Consider the following 19850-nt stretch of genomic DNA (forward strand, 5'->3'; position numbering starts at 1 on the left):
ACAGATCACTGATCTGAGGCAACTTGACTTCATTTGATCACAACCCCTTGTGCTATCCTATAGGCACTTTACCGTTGGGAGTTGGGTCATCTAGACCCACTAGACAGTGCGCTGAACCTTTTTTCTTCATTGATTTGTGATCTTCACTGGTGTCCATGGATTACATGAAATCTTTCCACCTTTATCCACCTTTATCCTGGTAGGGAGAACATGTCAATGTAAGGGTGGGGTCATCTAAGATAGCACAAGGGTTAAAGGTGAACAGGTGACACAACTGTGATATCCTGCAAAAACTAGATAAACAAGATGAACTGGAAACCTCCTTTTATATCAAGATCTCAGAAGTGTGACTAAAGTTTTTGACTTTAGGCGTGGCATCAGCGTCGCACAGCATCCGATGGTGCGTATATATAAAGTCAGTGGAGAACAACGGGGTATCTGTCTCCAAACACAACACAAATCAGAGTGATTCAAGTTGTAGTAAAAGCTGTGACAAAACGTCACTCGGGTAGATAAGTAGGACAAAAAAATTTCAGCAAGTGCTGTGAAGTGATTGCAATAAATTATTTTCACTTCTGAAGCAACACATTCTTTAAGGTAGCTTGGCTTTTTGGCACACAGAGGGGAGGAGGATGATGGAGAGATTGAGACCAGATGACAAAAGACCTCTGAAAATATAAAAGCAGCTTCAGTTTCATTCACACTGAGTTTGGATTCAACTACTTTAAACGGTCTATTTTATGGAATAATTTTACTGTAAAATTTCACTTTAAGGCTAACTATAAAATGTTTTGATGCCACCACCGAGCCAATCTGGACCACAATCTAGAATAAAGGTTTTTAACCCTCATAATCTATCTTCTTGTGGTGGAGCCAGTTATTAAAATAATTGTGCATTTTGTGGTACAAGCACCAACTTTGGCATGGATTTACCTTAGGATCCCTTCTTTCCAAAAAGCACATTAGCCACAAAGAAATCTGAGATTTTAAAATATGTATTATATACATTTTATAGTATTCTGTAGGTATCCCTTAAGCTTAAATCCTGCATTTTGCATGAAAAGAACAAAAAAAGTCCCAAAAACTGAGCTATAATAAAGTTTTATAGTTACAGTACTTAATTTCTGAATTAATTGACAAACAGCTTTGTCATCAATTTTAGGAACTTTCTATAGGCTAATTATTTTTAAAAGAAAATGTTATTAGCTGCAATATTTCCAAAGGTGGATAAAAAGTCTTATTGAGTCTCCTGCTTTAAAAAGACTTCTCATTCAGTTTTTAAAGTCTAGATGATTGAGATTTGGTCTAACTTAAAGTCAATTCTTTAGCCATGATTGCAAAGCATTTCCTAGTTTATAAAATGACGTAATAAGTGCTCATTGGTTAATAGATGACTTTATTAATCCCACAATGGGGAAATTTCATTTATCTGATACACAATACAATACACAATTGTATAACTTGCTTTACATTTGCAAAAAACACACATTAGACACTTAGATCATTAATTTGTATTTTTGTATTTTTTTGCCAAAGTTATATTTGCACATTTTGACAAGAGTCTAGAAAGTTAAAACGACACTGAGACAGGTGTCTGAGAAGCCTCACAGAGGCCTTTGAGACAGGATGAATAACACATCAGAGAGTCATCAGAGTTACAGTGAAAAGTTTTATTTTATTTTTTATTTTACTGGAAATTAGATCATCTTGGGGAGAATTTAAACAATGAAAGAACATTTTCACAGAGGGAAGGCACTTGCATTAGGATTTTTAGACTGAGCTTGCTGAATTTTCCTCCTGTAAGTTGTAATTTGTTTTCTCTATTCTGTTTTCTTTGGAATCACAAGGTCTGTGTGCATGAATCTGTAAAGACGGCAGGTCCATAAATGACTTCTTTTAGATCAGGTGTGTCCAAATTTACTGCTAACCCTCAGCCAAATAAAAAGGAGTTTTACATTGAACCCTGCGAAAGTGTGATGCTGTGGGTCATTTTACTTTTATAAGATTTCTTGACCAAATCTTTATTCAAAATAAGTAAGATGAAAATGGTGCATCAATAAACACATAGAACTTCAGAAGATTGGTAATTATTATACAAAGCTTTTGATTTAACGTTGGAATTTCATCTTTGGCTTTACCTTTTTTGAGTTTTCAGGCTCTGTAAAGGGTTCTATTCTGGTTTTCTTTGTAAAGTTAAAAGGGAGAAAAAACTATTCTAAAGTGAATTGAATGTAACTGTGTGGCCGTTTGTTTTTGTGCTCATACTTGTTCCATAACAGTTTACATAGCTTCAGCGGCCCTAAAAACATTTGTAAAATTATGGTTACGCAATGTTTTGCAACTTGATAATATTTATTAATGCTAAAATCTCTCTGTGTTATGCTCATTGAAAAAAATGCAGATTTAAACATAAATGTGACTCAATCGGAAACAAGGGAGTCAGCAGAGGCACGAATCTGTTTGTCTTGACGGTGTGTTTCTGATATTTTGTCTAACTCATGGATAAACCAGCCAGTAGCTCTTTAAATAAACACTTATCTGGCAGTTTTAACACAAGCTGATAACAGAAAATTTGTCAGTCTGAAAGAACCCAGTCAGCAAATAATACTGGAAAAAATAATGGAAAGAAAGTCCTGGTGGAGATTTGAACATTGAAATTTAGAATAAAATAACTCTAAAGGCAAGTTTATTAATTTGATTTTATAACGGTACTTTTTACATTATTCTTTAAATTAGTCAAGTAATAATTACTAGTTCTTTCTGAAATATGTTAAAAGGGAGAGAACTAAAACATATTGTATGATATATTTTGAACCAACATAAATACCAACTAATGCATACATTTATTACTATTGATAAACTAATATGGTCTTGCCAGCTTGGGCCATTAAAGTCACATTCCAATCATCTATTGATTATCGGAAGGGGAGTTCATTAGAAATTCAACTCTGACTTGTGAGCATTAAGAAGTAACCCCATCCTGACTTCCCATCATCCACTGAGTCCCTGGTATTTCTCCAGTTTCTCACGTTCCTTCTTCCTGATGTTTCATTCACTTGGCACTGCCACATCCACCCCAACGGCTTTCCTCTGTTCTTTATCCACCACTACAACGTCTGGTTGGTTTGCCATTACCATCCTATCAGTCTAGATCTGGAAGTCCCACAGGATCTTTGCTCTCTGATTCTCTACCACCTTCAGAGGTGTTTCCCATTTTGGCCTTGGGGTTTCCAGTCCATATTCTGCCCACATGTTATATGTAGGCATATGCAACAACAGGAACAGCAATTGTAGAGTCACACTGAAGCATCCAAACTGTGAATTAACATATGTGGATTTATATACATAACAAAAAAGTGAAAATATGTCAGGTTCTTCATAGTAGCCACCTTTTGATTTGACTACTGCGTTGCACACTCTTGGCATTCTCTTGCTATGAATTGGTCTTCAACGTCCTGAAGATAGTCCTGAACTCCTCTCAGCTCTTGAATGAGTGCTTCGCTGGCAGGCCCGCTCCTCATTGGCTGCGGAGCCTGTAGGGGCGTGGCTCTGCGGAGGTTCGGAGCATAGGGTGAACTCCACAGTGAGGGATGGCTAATGGAAAGCCTTCTTGACAGCGATCGGTCCTTGTAGGCTGCAGTTCACATCAGGCCCCCCCTCACTGTGCGTCCCGTGGGGGAGTGTGCGTGCTTGCCTGCGTGAGCATGAATATGTTAGAAAGAGGAGGCGTTGGATGCGTGGCGGTGCGATGAGGCCAGTGCACTTTGCGGGACTTGCGCTGCAGAGAGCGTCCGCCGATCCCACGACCTGTTGCTGACAAGCGGGGGCAGAGGGAGCGGGTGAGGAGGGTGGGGTGGAGGTGGTGGTGGTGGTGGTGGAGCCGCTCAGCGGAGACGGCGCTCACTGCCGTGGAGAGCTACAGCCGGGGTTTATTTGCGGAGGAAATCATGCAGTTTGCAATCTGGCTGCTTGGGCTAACGTGTCATCTGTCATTGCTTGTCCGAGTCGCTCTGCAGCAGCGGTTGCACCCCAAACAAGGTGAGTTTTTGCGCCAAATCCCGAGAGTGACGCGCAGATTTGTGGATCTGCATCCGCGCTCACCGGAACGACTCCTTCTTCTGCAGAGCGCTTCATTAAGCAGCTGTCATCGTATGAAATCACCACTCCGCTGCGCGTCAATGACTTCGGAGAGTCGTTCCCGCACTCGCTTCACTTCAGGAGGAGGCGGAGGAGCGTGGACGATGACCTGTCAGGCACGCGGGTCCACTACCGGATAGATGCGTTCGGTGAGCTCTTCCACCTGAACCTCACGGCGGACTCCAGCTTCATTGCCTCCTCCTACACGGTCACACACTTGGGAGCCGAGCGGGACAACGGCACGGAGCCGCGCTCCCGCGACATGCGCCACTGCTTCTTCCGCGGGCACGTCAACGCCAAACGCGAGCATCCCGCCGTGTTCAGCCTGTGCTCCGGCTTGGTGAGTCCCTGTCTGCGCGCACATGTGTAGATCCTTCACAACCAAACCACACACTCACTCATGTAATCCTGACCAGCAACTCTGTTCAAGAGCAAGTGTTGGTGGACTAATGGCACCAATGCGGACTGGATGATGGTGGTGATGCTCCTCAGGTGCGCTTGAGCAAAACACTGGAAACTTAGATTTAATGCTACTTTTGTTTGAAAAGGTAAATAAAATGTTCAAATAAATCAAGAATAATTGGTGCCACAATTTACTTCGATTAACACTTAAAAATTAATGTCTTGGCAAATGTTTGGGTTCATATGGTGATGGAATATAAAGTTTAGAAGAAAGTAGGAAATCAACATTCCTAACATCCCAGCTATTACACCACTGAAAGCACCTGTTCCGCCTCTTATTCCCCTTACCGACTTATTTCAGTCTATTGAAGCTGTATAGTTAATATGTATTTATGAGTTTATAGGTTAAGGGTGTAACGATTCATTTTAACAACATTAAATTCATATCATAACTTGTGGGCAATTGCATGATTACTTGTCGAAATAAGTTCATTTTAAATGATCCGATTTGATCCGATTAACTTACATAAAATGGATCCAGGACATCTTTAGCCAAAACGAAATAAATAAATAGGTATTGAACAGTGCAGGTGAAGTTTTCTAGATTCCTTAATTTCTTGCAAGATAATCAAGTGTAAATTACATATTTGTAAAAATAAGTACAAAAGAATTCATGGAAAATCCATTCACATTTTAGTTTCATAAAGTTCAGCCCACTGTTGTTGTTCCACATCAGATTAACGGAACATTGTTAGAACATTCTACCACATGGTCTTTGCAATAATAATACATCTATTTTATTTTGAAAGAATTTCATAATGGCATTGGTACATTTGATTAACAACTTTCCTCAGACAGATCAATGTGGTTAGTCCGTAGTAAAATAAATAGACTCATTGATTATTTGTTACACCCCCACAATATAAATTTCCTTATCACATGGGGATCGGATGCCCGTTGCCTGCTCCTGTGGGAGGGAACCTGCTAACTGCTAAAGGGGATGACTTCATGGGTCACATGAGGTGACTGGTTTAAGAGCAGGGGGTTGACCTCAGTCGCGCCAGGCTGGATCCTATGTGTGTGTTGGGGGGGGTTGCATGCTGGCCACAGCAACATGGCCAAAGTGACCATAGCCTTGGAAGGTTTCCTATCATCATTCAAACCCCCTACTGGTGACAAAATCAGTGTATGGAACAAAGCAGTTTCCCAAAGTAGAGGAGATGCCATCGCCTTTGTAGGACTGATTTATTGAGAAGATCAATGTCTGACCATAAAAAAACTTTTTTTTTCTGGTTTAAACATCAATTTAAGCCATGGAGCACTCTACAGTCAAGGTGATACTTTTTTAATGCCCCCCCCCCCCCCCCCCCCCCATCTTTGATGTTTTATTTATCCAAGTTTGAGTTTCTTGTTGCTTACTCCTCACAGAGATTGACAGGACAATGGGTAGAGCATCGCAGGCTGTTTGGTCATAAATGCGTCTGATTACTGGTGCTCAATGGTCATAATGGACTGAGGTCATTAAGGAGGAATTGTGGCCAAAAACAAAGGGGTCATTCGGAGAAAAAATAAAGGTTCCCTTTTGGTCCACAGTTACTCAAAGCCATCCCCAGGGGGGCCAATGATGCAGCAGGGAGGGGTGCAGGGCTGGGGAGCTTTTGGCCTTTTCAAAGTGAGCTGTGACAAGCAGATAGCAGGAGAATTCTCTGTAGAGAAGACAACTGCTGTTAAAAGCTGGCGGGAGAACTTCAGGTTTTCCCACACAGCGGGAATGGCAGTTCTTGCTTTACTTGGCTCACTTTTAATAGAACTGTGTTGGATAAACCTCGCCCTAGGAACCTTATTGTTTATTTACCTTTAAGATAAGGATACTAAAAACACCACATTGTCTGCAACTGTAGAGATTATAAGTGGTTGAGCATCACTTTTGACAGAATTAGCACCCAAAGTGTTTTATAAAATGTAATCCTAAATTTATTTAGCAGCTCCAATTCAGCACCCTTGACATTTTAGTCAAACCTCTGCTACATTTGGTACTGGACTTAAGCACTGAAACCCCTAAAACTCAGCCCCCTGCACTAACCAAACAAACTTCTGTTAACACCACACTAGAGCCTCTCAGCCATAATCATCCAATTAAAGCTGACTCACCATAGATAGTGATTTACAAGATGGAGGTAAACATCTACCAGTTGTTCCAACGTGCAAGTCATTCATTATGCTCTCGTAGAAAAAGCTTTCACAGTTTCATGCTTAATTGTAGGGTAAAGACTTACAGCAGAGATTGAATTCTTGAGTGATGAGAGTAACGAGCTTCTCTGTGATGTTTTATACTAAAAGTCAGCTAAAAGATTTTTTTTTGCCATGTCTGTGTCGATAGACACAATTTGATGCATTTTACAATCGCTAACATTTTCAGAGTGGCTAAATCTTGAAAAATGCTAAGGGAGTCCAATGAAGGTTCTATTTATTTGCACTTTTAAACCTTGTTTCCACTGAGCGGTATGGTACGGTAAGGAGTGGTACGTTACAGTCCAGTTACTTCTGGCACACCCATCTTTTGAGGTGGTCTTGGTTTGTATCCAGTCAGACTGAGCTTCGGTTCTATCTAAGTTTCCTCAGTCTGAATAGGCTCTGTGCTTGAAGTGGTACAACTGGACCAAAACGAAACAGAGTAGGAAGAATCCATGATGATGAGACACAGCAAATCACTGAAATTTGGTGGGATGAATGTGGGCTCATTAAAACAACTTTTAATCTGAAACACATTGCTTCTCACACTGTTTTTCTGATAATCTAAATTTCATAATCACTTATCAGCGTACCTTCTTAGCTGCTGACACCTCACTGACCGCCTTACTGCATGCCTCCAGCGTACCAAAGTAGAGAGTGAAAAATGTTGTACCTGATGTTGTTATAGATGTTAAGATTTGTTTAGCGAAATAAAAAGTTTGAATGAATGAACTATCCAGCCAAGGATTGCAAAGCGTAGGACTTCGGTTATTCTTTTACTCGTTGCTTTGCCCTGCCCTTGTAATTCCTGGCCAATGACTGAAGAGATCTTTAGTCACATGCTGCTGTTTACACGCTTTGATTCAAATCAGAATACACCAGTTCAAAGATAGTCTGAATATCATCCAAGCGCAAGGTTTAGGACTTGATCCAGACTAAATTAACCGGACTCGCTACAGACCAACAGACTTTTCCTGTCTGTCCATCCTTACTTAAAATTGCGGCTATATTTGCATTTAGTTGCACCAAACTGATCACTTTGCTTTTGCACAATAGTTTCTGCACCTGGATTCTGGCAAAATAAAACAATAAAAACCCAAAAGACATCTCTTTGTCTAAACTGGCCTCTCATTATCGATGAATTCCTTTGCAGGACGCCATTAGCCAAATGGCAATAGAAAATATGCAAGTTTGAGGCTATAAGTTAAGTTTTCTAAAGTTGGTGTTGATCATCTGCTGCAGATTGTTTTCACAGGCAAGTAATTACTCTACTGCTAAGCCAGTTGCATGTTTTATTTTAATTTTTTATTAAAACATATCCAGTACAGTGTACTTGCAAGTTGACAAGTCGGGCATTACAGAATGTACTTGTTTTCCATATCCCATTTTTACTTTTTGACTGTCAAGTTTCCATTATTTGGGAAGGACAGTTATGAAGTAAAGCTGTCTCAATGATAACATTCCAGTGTCCAATTTCCATCTTAAGTGTGCGCATAAAATTACCATGTAAACATCAGTGTGCTTCATGGCTCGGTGAGCTAAGGAGCTTTGGAGGAGTGTGAGCTTCCAGATCAATATTAGCATTTCTTTGTCAACAGCTCTGTGCCTTTATGATGATATCACACCTGTCATGGTGATTGGGGAAAACATACCTAATTGTTCAAAATAATGAAGCAAATAAAGTCTTTTAGAGAAAGAAGAATAAAAATGTAAATAAACACACAGAACACGTTGACTAACTTTTTATTGGAAATGATAAGACAATGTGAAATCAAGCTGGAACGTGTTTTTTTTTAACATTCTCCACTTTTTAGATTTTCAGGCATGACTATTGCATTAAAAAATAATGTTTTAAAGCTAAATCTAGTTTTCTGAATAAAAGACTAAATCATTACTGTCCCACCCATGGGTTAAGGCTGACTGACAGGGATCTGTCAGAGGTGTGTTAACCAGCGTGTTCTTTCCATCTCCATCTGTCAGAATTGTACGCTTGTTCAAAGTGTGTTCATAATGTGCAAACAGATGCCTAAAGCCGAGAGGAAAATGTCTGAATAAATGTCAACATCAGTTAATGAAACCCATGGACTCAAGCTGTCGGAACAGGTCCCTGAAGACGTGCTCAGGTGCTGGTGGATCCCTCGCACCATGATTGACACCTCTGTTGTCTTCTTCAGATTGGAACATTTACAACACAACATGGTGAATACTTCATGGAGCCTCTTTTGCCTGCTGATGGAGATCAGTATGAAGAGACACACAACAAACCCCACCTGGTGTATCGACAGGAGAGAAGGAACGTCTCAAGTGCAGATGAGCCCCATGCTGCCCCAGGTAACAGACTGCTTAACTATGCTGCCTGCATGTAACCGCCGTCTGTCTGACTTTTCCGCCACAACACCCTTTATCAGCCACCTTCACTTTCTCAAGGATGGCAATAAAAGCTTCAAATTGGAATTACGCTGAGTCATGAGTTTTGGCGACATTTCAGCTTTGATTACAGTTCTCGGCTCAGTTCAGAAAAAAATGCTTTCAGCTCTCCGTGCTGTTTTCTCTGACTTCTCTGCTCTGCTGGGTCTCGTTTCAGTGGCAGGAGCTCAAACTAGTGGAGAAATAATTTTTCTCCGCTTGGAGTAACACTGAATAGAGCAAGGAGGGAGGATTTTTTTGATATTTTGTCTCTTTGTCGCTTCCAGTTTAAAGCCGTCCAGACCTTCTAAAGAAAAAGCAAGTGTAACTTTCTTCGATGGAAGACCCTAAAATTGTCCTTCCATTGCAGGCTTTTGTTGTGTGATGCGATTATTCTTTCACGTTCAGACCATTTGATTTGCTTGCTTTCTGAACCCTGCCATTGTTGCCTGATGGTGGCCTTTGTGTGTGGCAGTTGAAAAGCTTGGGCTGACCTGCTGGCCAGACCAATACTGCCCTGATATTCTTCATCCTTTCATTCATCTTAGTCTGTGTGTGGTAAACAGAGACTAAGTTGGAGGCACTCTCCACATTGTTTAAACATCCAGAACATGAGTAGTGGTTTGTTTGTTGTTGAGATGGATATTCAGTAATAAACCTACAAACCCATAAATGTCAGGCTTTTCGAGATTTCTGCTGGGTGTAAAGCAGGTTTCAGTATAAAGAAAAAAAACATGTAGGTGCATGATACACCTGTGGGGACTTCATCAAAGAGACAGTGGGTAAACAATGGAGCTGGAGGATTCAAAGAGGCAGTGGTCCTGGGTTAAAGCTATGAGGTGTCTTCGTTTTATCAGATGGGTCGCCCCAAGAGATGTGGCGATAAAATGGGTCCTTTTAAGGCCACACTGGGCCAAAGCTAATACGCTTGTTCTGTCTTTTTATGGCAAGAATAGCAGAGCATATAACTACTAACACATTCGATATAACATCGATGTGGCACGTGCCATTTTACTTGCAAAATACTTATAGTTGCTGCTCTTGTTCCAGGATTTGGGGCATTTGCCTCTGTAACTTTTTTTTCCCCCTCTAGGCCAAATCTGTGAAGTCTGTCTCTCTCCCTATGGGGCTCTTCTTGTTCTTGTTAAACTAAATCAGTGTCTAATTTTGGCCGGAAAATGTCAAGAAACACATGACTGCCAAGTTGTTAGATGGGTAATAAAGATGTGGCTGAATGCTGAGGCACTGCTTGCTTCTTTAATAACTGCTGTTGTCTTTGAGGAAAACCGAAAAGGAAGGAAACTTGTGAAAAGTTTATTTTTTTTAATCAATTAGGGGGATTTGGGATCTAAAAGAGAAAAGAAAGAAAAATATGGCTTCAGAAGTAAGAGTAGCATTAAAGACCCTCTCCAGTGAAATTTTTTTTGGTGTTTTTAACATTTTTCTCATGATGGAGGACACAGTTAAAGAAAATTAAGCTTAAAATTGCATTTTTTGAGTCGTACTTTATTCAGTTCATTGTGAGCTGGGAGCAGATGAAAAAATGCATTTGGAAAAAACCCGTATCAGTGATGTATGTGCTACAGTCTGCGGGCCACCACTTACCTGCTCCGCTTCATTTCGATCCATCCACTTGCAGACGAATAGATCCATGTACATCTTGGTTTTCATCATCTGAGCTGGCATCTGGCTCAAAGCTGTATGGCTGGATAGCTCGAATATAGCTTGCCATTTTTTGTTGCAACAGTAATGTGATGTTGGGTGTGTGAGAGGCTGTAAGTTAGCAGGAGACTGTGTTAGCAAAGGGAGGATGGGAAATTAGACGAGGCTTACTCCGCACCAACAGCCCCGCCCACAACTCGAAGGCACATTTCTAATCAACTCTTGCTGCTCTGCAGAAACTACGTTCTAGAATACGACAGGCTTTTTTTTAATTTAGGCTAAGAAAACAGCATAATCATGATTAAAAGACCTCCAGGAACGTTTTTATAATAGATTAAATGATGATCGGAATGGGACTTCTGAACCGTCTTAATTACGGTTTGCACTTTGTTGTGAAGTCACTTATAAAATCCGTTAAGTAAAAATTCCACAAGATGTTACTTTAAGACATATTCAACATAATAGCTTTAAGACAGCAGATATATTTTCCAAACCCCATCCGAGTCTTTCAAAGCCAGTTAAAGGTTTACCTTTTTTTTTTAAATTGGACTCACTGCAAAGATAACTTGTGGTTTTGAAAAGAAGATTCCAGGATCTTCTCTTTGTCATGAACTACAAAAGCTCTCTTTGTCAGGGTAAGTCATCTTATGGCTTTTTTCCCTAACTGTCTCTGCACTCAGTGTGTTTGGGAAGAGGATTCAAAACTAGGTACTGGAGCAGCAGCCAGTTTTACAGGTTAGAGTCTTTGAAGAAATTTGAAGCTTGTATTTGGAGGTTCAAACACAAAAAATATGCCAAATATTGACACAAAAAAGTTAGTTTTTTGCCTTATTTCTAATTAGCTACAACTATCAGAGAAAAAGTTTTTTTTTTAAATTAGCTATAGTTATATTTTATTTGAGCTAAATTTGCATTTAGCTCAAATAAAATGTGTTTTTTTTGATTGGCAAGTGGGTGGATCAATAGGTCGACTCAACAAAATTCACTTCATCTGGCCATTTTATGGACCTTGTTGAGGTGGGACGAGCGTACTCTAATCAACGTGGCCATCCCTGTTCACGCTTCGTTTAGCTGTTTTAAAATCTATACGGCTGACATCAGGGAGTATCAGACATACTGTGTATATACAGTATGTCTTAAATTTAGCAAAGATTTATTATATTTTTATTCCAGCTGAAGGAGCAACTTTTGAAGTTTTCAAACTCACATGCTGTAATAATTTAAGGTAACGAATGATTTTCAAGTTAAATAAATGGTAATGGTTTAACACCATTTAAGCAGCCTGATAAAATATCTCCTCACTGACTGGCAGACTGCTCCCTCGGCTAGTTTTCAGCCAGCCTGGGTGGCCTCTTTACTGTTTCTTCTTTACTGTTTTATTGACTAAAACCTCTGCAGCAGATAGCTGCTGAGTGGAAGATCAATGTTTCAAGTCACAGAGCTCATTGTTTTGCCTTATTCTTAATTTTCAAAAGCCTCTTGTTGAGAACCTCACAAGGCTCACATCACAACCCAGCACTGACCTTTACTGATACACTGTGCAGGGTATTTGTCTGTGAGCCTGCATGTGAATCCCTCTGTCGTCCTTCAACAGAGATAACCACTAGGATGAGGGTGGGTGCAGATAGGGGCAGTTTCTTCTCCCTCTGTGTTCTTTTTGCTCTCGAACATTCATGGAGAGACAAGCAAAAGGCCAAGGAATGCTTAGGGAAGCAGCAGTAGGCAAAGTCTTCTTCTCATTGTCACTGACTATTCGTCTGAAGCTGTGGGATGTCATATTTTGTCTGATTTCAGAAGAGTGACGCAAATGCATAGACAACATGTTCCTGGTTTGGCTCTCAAACACACAGATTTTCTTTGAGCTATCATTAAAAGTGGTTAAAGGCGTTTTTCATTGCAGCCGTGCCTATTACAAATGCCCTCTGTGCCTCTGACCCTTAATGCAGTGACAGTAAATTCTGATTTCCTCTTCAGGATTTCCAGTTGGCATTAGTGGATTTGACACATTGTCCAAAGAAATGGTACATTTTGGGATGTGTGTGATGGCTCGATGTGAGATGCCACAGACTGAGTCGACTCTGCCAGTCAAGGCCAAATGTGAGCAAAAGAAAATGGAAGATGTGGACCATGTTGAGACTAATTTCTTTTCTGCTCCCCTGTTTAGAGATTGTTTTTAAGTTTTGTCATTACATTGACCTTCATAAAAATTATATTTATTTACCTTTATTTTTTTTAAATCCCACCCTGATATAAATCATGTTTTTTTTTTTTTATCATGTTCTTGCAGTACCTTTCTGATGACATAAATAAAGAAAATTAAGATTAAAATTGCATTTCTGATTAGTTTTTTATTTAAATTGTTGAGAATCAGGAGCAGACACCAAAATATTGTTAGAAAAAGCTTGTAGGTGTGACATAGAACCTACTACGGCAAGCCACAAGCTCCCTGCTCCGCTTCATTCTGATCTATCAGTTTATAAACAGCTAAATCGTCTGAGCTGGGATGTGGCTCAAAACTCTATGGCTGGATGGCTCCAATATCACTTTGCCATTTTTGTTGCACCACTTCAAATTTCTACTTGCTTTGCAGAAATTTTTTAATAGAAAATTGCAGTTTTGTGAGTTTGGCTAAAAACAGCATAATCATCATTTAAAAACCTCTGGGAACGCTTTTAAAACAGATCAAAAGATGATTGGAGTGACAATTTGGGAAATCTTTGCGTTAATTTAAATCTAATTTAGGTTTAAATTCAAGTTTTTCCTTGGATGAGGTGGTTAGTGTCTTGTTACTGCTGCAGCTTTGCATACACTAAAGTTTTTCTCTTAGCTATGACTCTTGACAGAGGTCAGGGCAGGTGGTCAGTTTGGGTGTGATGGGGGAGCAATGATCTCTCAGACAACCTCCCCTCACCTTTAGGGTCCAGCTTTATTCTGTGGGGTTTCTGCATATCCTGCGGCTCCAAAAGGCTTAGGCTTGCCATGTGCACTCATGCCCTCTGAGCTGACTGAAAGCCCTGATTTGAGAAGGCTATCTATTGTTTGAAGAAAGCAAAAAGGGTTACTTTTGACCTTTTGTGTTCCTGCATTGATGTGGTTCGGTTGTGAATGTGGATTTGTAAAATTGCATTCTGAGCTGTCAGTTGATGAAGTGTCGCTCTAAGTACTTGGAATTGCTGAGCTTGCAGTATGATGGAGAAACTGCTTTTCTGGTGTGTTTAAATAGTGTTGCTCTGTGCTGTTTGTGTGTGAAGGCTTCAAAACTTGCCTTTTGGCTCCCTTTTTTGGTTTTTAGGGTATTTCCAAGATGGTTTATTGACTTATTCATTTTTTTGTCCCTTTAATTTGTGTGTCATTAGCCTGAAGTTCGGCCGGAGTTTTACTTTCAGGAATGACGTTCAGTCTTGTAACACCCTCAGCTTTCTCTGTATTACATGACAGATACGGTAAGCTGCTAATAATTGTACAGATCGTCATCCATTGTCAAGATAACAGCAGTGGGCCCAAACCGGATTGAATGTGGTTTCATGCTGTCAATAACCTTAATAGCTCCCATGTGTCAGCACTTCATGAGGCCTTGGGGCTGTTGAAGCCAGTGTGTCGCGTTGTCCCTTAAGTTCCAGCCGGGGTTATTTTCTGCCACTCTCCACTGTCTCAACACTCAAACCAGATGCAAGCTGAATGGAATGGTTAGGAAAGCTTGAGGGATGATGGCTGCCTCATGCGGTTGGATGGAAGCCGTCTTGATGAATGAGTGAAGTGAACTGGTATTGGCAGGAAAAATGGCTAGCCAGTGAAACATCATCTTTGTCGTCGGCAGCTCTCATCACTAAAAACTGGTTTCCTGCATTTTGTGAGTCAGGATAAGGCTCACAGTGTGAGACATCATGTTGACATTAAAAAACTTAAACTTTCTGGTTTGTTTAGTCCCAGTCTGGTGCATGACAAATATTAAGTTTTCTTCAAAAACATTCAAGAAATCCTAGTGGTTAAAATGACAACATTGTTCAATCACTACAAAAAAAAATTAAAGATGACAAAGAGACATTCCCAAAAGTGTGACAAAATGTTTTTCTTGTTCACTCCAACAGCTTACTGAACTGAAGCAGCAGAAGCTTTCAGACCTAAGATTTGAGAGCATGATTAATCATGACGATGGCAGGAAGTTGTGGAGGGTGATGTGTGACGTCACTGATACCCAAGGAGAAATGTGAAGCTCAAAGGTGGTTGATGAAAGGACCATGTCTTTCTTTATTTTCCTTTTTTTTTGCATTGAAATAGTCTTTTCTTTTGCTAAAAAATGCTTTTAAAAGAAAAAAAATTCTGGATGAAATGATGGAAAAATACAAAACACTTGTATGATCTTTTAGTTTTCTTAACCTGCACTTCCCTTGCTATGTTGTTTAGTGCACTTAGAATAAAGATGTAGGCTCTGTCCAAATTCACTCACTACTCCCTGGTCAGTGCACTGTACAGGGCGTTCGCAGATCTGCAGGGGCGTCCACATCTACAATTCCATGATCTAGTGCCCTGAAAATTTACCAGAAGTCTCTGCGAAAAAGCAATTCAGACACCAAGCTCGCTACTTTTTTAAAATGCCAAATATTATGTTATGGATTTCCAGAAGTAAAAACCTCTGATTCTGAAAACTTGGATGGTTTATAAAAAAGTATAATTTAAACACAATTTTTCACATTAAAAATTATTCAAATGCAATTTATTGTCGTCTATATGTACCAACGTAGAGAACTTCGATGTACACTAATTTTGTAGAGACTTCTGGGAAATTTCTAAGTCCCTCAATTTTGGTATTGTAGATTTGGACAGCTCAAAAAATAAAGAACGCACTATATAGTCCACTATGTAGTGCACTATAAGTTGAGAGTAAATTCAGACACTAATTAGGTTGTTGCATAGAGACCACAATGCATTGTGTATGAACAATGTATTTTTCATCTAAGTTTTTTATTATTAGAACACAGGGGATACATAACTCTTCATAATTATTTGTTTTTTGATTTGGGAAAAGAATGTCATTATATGTGGCATTTAAAAAAAATAGCTTGCAGCTGCCCAGATTGCATTAAAATCCAGTGCGCTGGAAATTCCTGCACTATTTAGTCTGTTTCCGGCTATAAGTAGTGAGTGGATTCAGAAATAATCCCAAACAATGAAAATGACCTAACTTATGACATCTATTCACAAAAAACAAAGAAATCTTCTTCAGTTCCACATGTGTAAGCTGCTACTTGGTGAAATGTGAGCTTAAAACAACATGTCAAACTTAGTATGTGTGTTACCAAATACCACAGACTAAATCAAATGCTTGTTTTAAATTCAAACACTAACCTTACTTTTTACTATCATTAAAACTGTCTGCCGAGGTATCCAATTCACAGCAACTAGCTGTGTGTCTTGATTTCCATTTGACATGCTCTATATATAAACACAGACTGCATTTCAATAATTCCCACAGGACTGGTAGTTTCTGCTGGTCACAATTTGTTAAAATAAGTACTCTTTCTTTAGGCATTTCAGACATAAAAAAACAGGGAAAAATCACAGAAAAGAAAATTGAAGTAAGACTGCATCATATGTGAGCAATTTCAACTTGAACCTTGCCACCCCATGTGTTTTTGCTGTGAGACTGTCATCATTGAATGTTCTTTTTTTTCACCAACCAACAGCTGATGACAGAAGGCAGAACTGTCCGTCTCTGATCCAAATAGAAGCACCTCAAACAGCTGTAGCACAGACAACTCAGGTTTTTGGATAGTACTTCTGTTTACATTGTATGTGTGTAATTTGAGACAAATCTTCAAATAGAAGCTAAATGACATAAAATATATGTACTTTTAAATGGAATCTGAATTTTTTCCTGTTTGGAGCAATGGTAGGCATACAATATATTGGAGAAAACAACATTTTTAAAGCACATGTTGGCCAAAACCCAAAGTTATCCAATGTTCAAAGCTTTGTCTTCATTTATTAAAGGTAACTTGCTCACCTGTTGGGTTATCCCTTCAGGGATCGCCACAACAAATCAGCTTTCACTAATTTGCACAGGTGGTTTGTGGAGAATTTTAAGCCGGATGCCCTTCCTGACACAACCTTGTATTGTATTCAGGCTGGGGACCGGCACAGGGAGACAGAGGCTTGGGCCCCCTTGTGGCTACATAGTTAGGCAGTAGCGTGAAGGGTCTTGCCTAAGGACCCACACTGGATAAAGCTTATCGAGCCCCCTGAGTATCGAGCCCTGGTTTCCCGCATGTCAGTCCTGCACTTAGCCTTAAAGGTAACTAAGTCAAGAAAAAAACAAAGCAAACAAAAATTATCTTAACTTTCTGCTTTGGGCTTTGCCAGATTTCAAATCAACCATATGCAAAAGAGAGAGGTTGTTGAAAGAACAAAACTCATCAAGAGCCATGTTATTTTGTAACAGTTGTTTACAGTCCAGTGTCCAATCCATCTAGCAGTTGAATGCAGTCTTGGTTTTCTCAATGGCTAATGTTATGTATTTTAAGTGCAACCAAGCACAAGAACTGACGGAAATTATCAAAAATCCCGCGGCACACCAGCATCCAAAAATTAAAAAATGAGAAACTCTGCAGTGTTTATTGATCTACAGTCCCTCCGCAATCTCACATGCATTTTTGTGATCATTTTGGCAGAAAAAGCTGGAAGTTGCAGCTGTTTTTTTCAAAAAGATGTAATAAAAGTTCAGTTAGTTTTCCGTAATAATTTTAAACTAAATTATTTGACATTTTACCCTGGTAATTGTTTTTTCCTCCAGCTCATCAACATGCAATTTTATGTAACCTCACAAAAACCAAATATATTCTTTCTAAATAGTGATATATTTTTTAATTTTTGAACAATATGATCAAAATATGTTTGATACATTTTACACAAAAAGACTAGCATTATATTTATATTTTCTGTAGCTACACAAAAAGTGAACATGTTGAAGTTTTATTAGTTTTTCTTTTGTCTTAAAGATGAAGTCTTTGAAAACTTTGACATATTTATTTTATTTCTGTTTTTGATGATTAAGTTGTTTAATTTTAGTTTAATTGTGTCTTGGCCACTTTACCTTAATCCTGTTCTTAAATGATGTTATTACTTCTACTATTACTTCTATTACTGCTGCTTGAGAAGTCTGAAAGCGAATTTGTCCTTCAATTCAGACGTTTTTAGAAAAGTGTTTCAGTTAGAAAGATGACTTGGATCAAACTGGCTGTTAAAAAACACAAACCTTGAAGGACAACTAAACTGTTGACCTCTGATTTCATCAAGAAGATTTAAAAACTGTTTGATGTGTGTTTGTTGTGGTTTCAAGACGTTTAACAGGGAAGACTCATTGTAGCGCAGGGATGCTGTCACTTTAACACAATGCATCATGGGAGATATAGTGCAAACAGCCGCCGAACGCAGAGAGACTCGCTTCTCTGAGCTTCATTGTTTTGTTTACTTGTTCCACGGTCTGACACCGAATTCTGGAAAGCTACACCGCTAAAGACGAACTTTAGCTAGTATTTTTGTTGGAACTGAGAGTCTTTATGAGCTAAATCGAAACAAGGAAGTGAGGACTTTAACCACTTCTGATTGGTCAGACTGGTGACGTATGAGTAAGCTTCCAAGAATGATTGGCAGAGACAGTTGAAGGAGCGGGACTTTTCTGAAAACAGAGCTGATGAAGCTGCTGCTAAATCGCGATACCGTCATTCTTATCAAAGTTTCTTTAATAGAATCAAATAAACACAAAGAAAAAAGTATTTTATGATCTTTTATATTCCTAACTACTCAGTGTTTTATCAGGGCCTGTTTGGATGAACAAAGATCTGATATCCTGGAGATGGTAAATGCTTTTAGATCAGTGAAAATGGGTAATTTCCCACACCACACCTGACCATCTCCCACGGCACACCGGTTGAAAAACACTGATGTAGAGGTCTGCATGGTAAAAAGAAGACCTGCACAATAGATTGCAAGTTTATTGCCATTGCGATATCTGCCTGTGTGATACATGTATGGCAAAAGACGGCTTAAGTTGCAATAAAGGGTTACCTTTATTGTTTACACACATGCTAAAACAATCTTGTGGCAGCTTGAAGAATTGAAGATTTATCAAATCTTTACATTTTGACCAATTGGATGGAACACTTTTAGTTTAGACGCCTGCCTAGAAAAATAGAAATAATGTTATTAGATTTTTACGCATAATGCTCTTCCTGTTTTATCCGGGCTGGGGACTGGCACAGGGAGACCCAGACTTGGGCCCCCTTATGGCCACATAGTTAGCCAGTAGCTTGAAGAGTCTTGCTCAAGGACCCACACTGGACTGAGCTCATTGCACGCACTCGGAAATGGACTTTGGTCTCCAGCTTCTTGACTTTGCTCTTTTAGGGTGAAGTGCCTAGAAAGGAAGTCAATCAAAATGAAAATGATGATTGAATTCTGTGTTTTCAAAATAAAAATCCACACGTTGACACTTGGGAGTATGTTGTATCACGACTATCAACTAACTGATGTTCCTGGTCAACAGATATAAACATTAGAGACAACCGCATATACCAGTAAAAGTGGAATAAGTAAACATTATAACCTGTGACTTGTAACTTAAAGTATGTAAATTTGCAAGTTCTTCTGACCTAAACCCCAAAGATAAATGTAGGTTAAAAACTTTTCCAGTCGTTTTAATTAGCAGAACATCTGGATTTTTTACTCATAAGGACTATAATTTTGCTCAGTATGATTGTAATTTAAAAGAGCACCAGTCTAATGCTATTCAGTATCTGTAGGTAGGGAATATTCATCCTGAGAGGAGGTTTGTGGCTCCAAACACATTTTTCCTCTGACCTCCACGCTCTCTTTAATGTGTCTCAGAACTGAGTTGAACTGCAAGTGCACGAAGTTCACATCTTCCAGCGGGGTCAAAGCTGCACCACTTCACTTTAAAAGCTTTTTTTTTCCAACAACAACAATTAGCTCTCATTGCTTCTCCCTGTCTCGCC

General features: G+C 39.4%; 1 protein-coding gene across 2 annotated transcripts in view; it reads left to right on the plus strand.

Moving 5' to 3' along the window:
* The first annotated feature begins 3156 nt into the window (after positions 1-3156).
* The window catches only part of LOC101170674 (A disintegrin and metalloproteinase with thrombospondin motifs 20), a 91713-nt gene continuing 75019 nt past the window's right edge, over positions 3157-19850 (plus strand). For both annotated transcript variants that reach the window (XM_023955653.1, XM_023955654.1), the window contains exons 1-3: positions 3157-4038; positions 4125-4477; positions 8946-9102. In XM_023955653.1, the coding sequence (XP_023811421.1) occupies positions 3948-4038; positions 4125-4477; positions 8946-9102 (601 nt within the window). In that variant the 5' untranslated portion in view covers positions 3157-3947. The remainder of the gene's footprint in view (positions 4039-4124; positions 4478-8945; positions 9103-19850) is intronic.

The sequence above is a fragment of the Oryzias latipes genome, chromosome 6 (assembly GCF_002234675.1).
Source record: "Oryzias latipes chromosome 6, ASM223467v1".
In the NCBI taxonomy this organism is placed as follows: Eukaryota; Metazoa; Chordata; class Actinopteri; order Beloniformes; family Adrianichthyidae; genus Oryzias; species Oryzias latipes.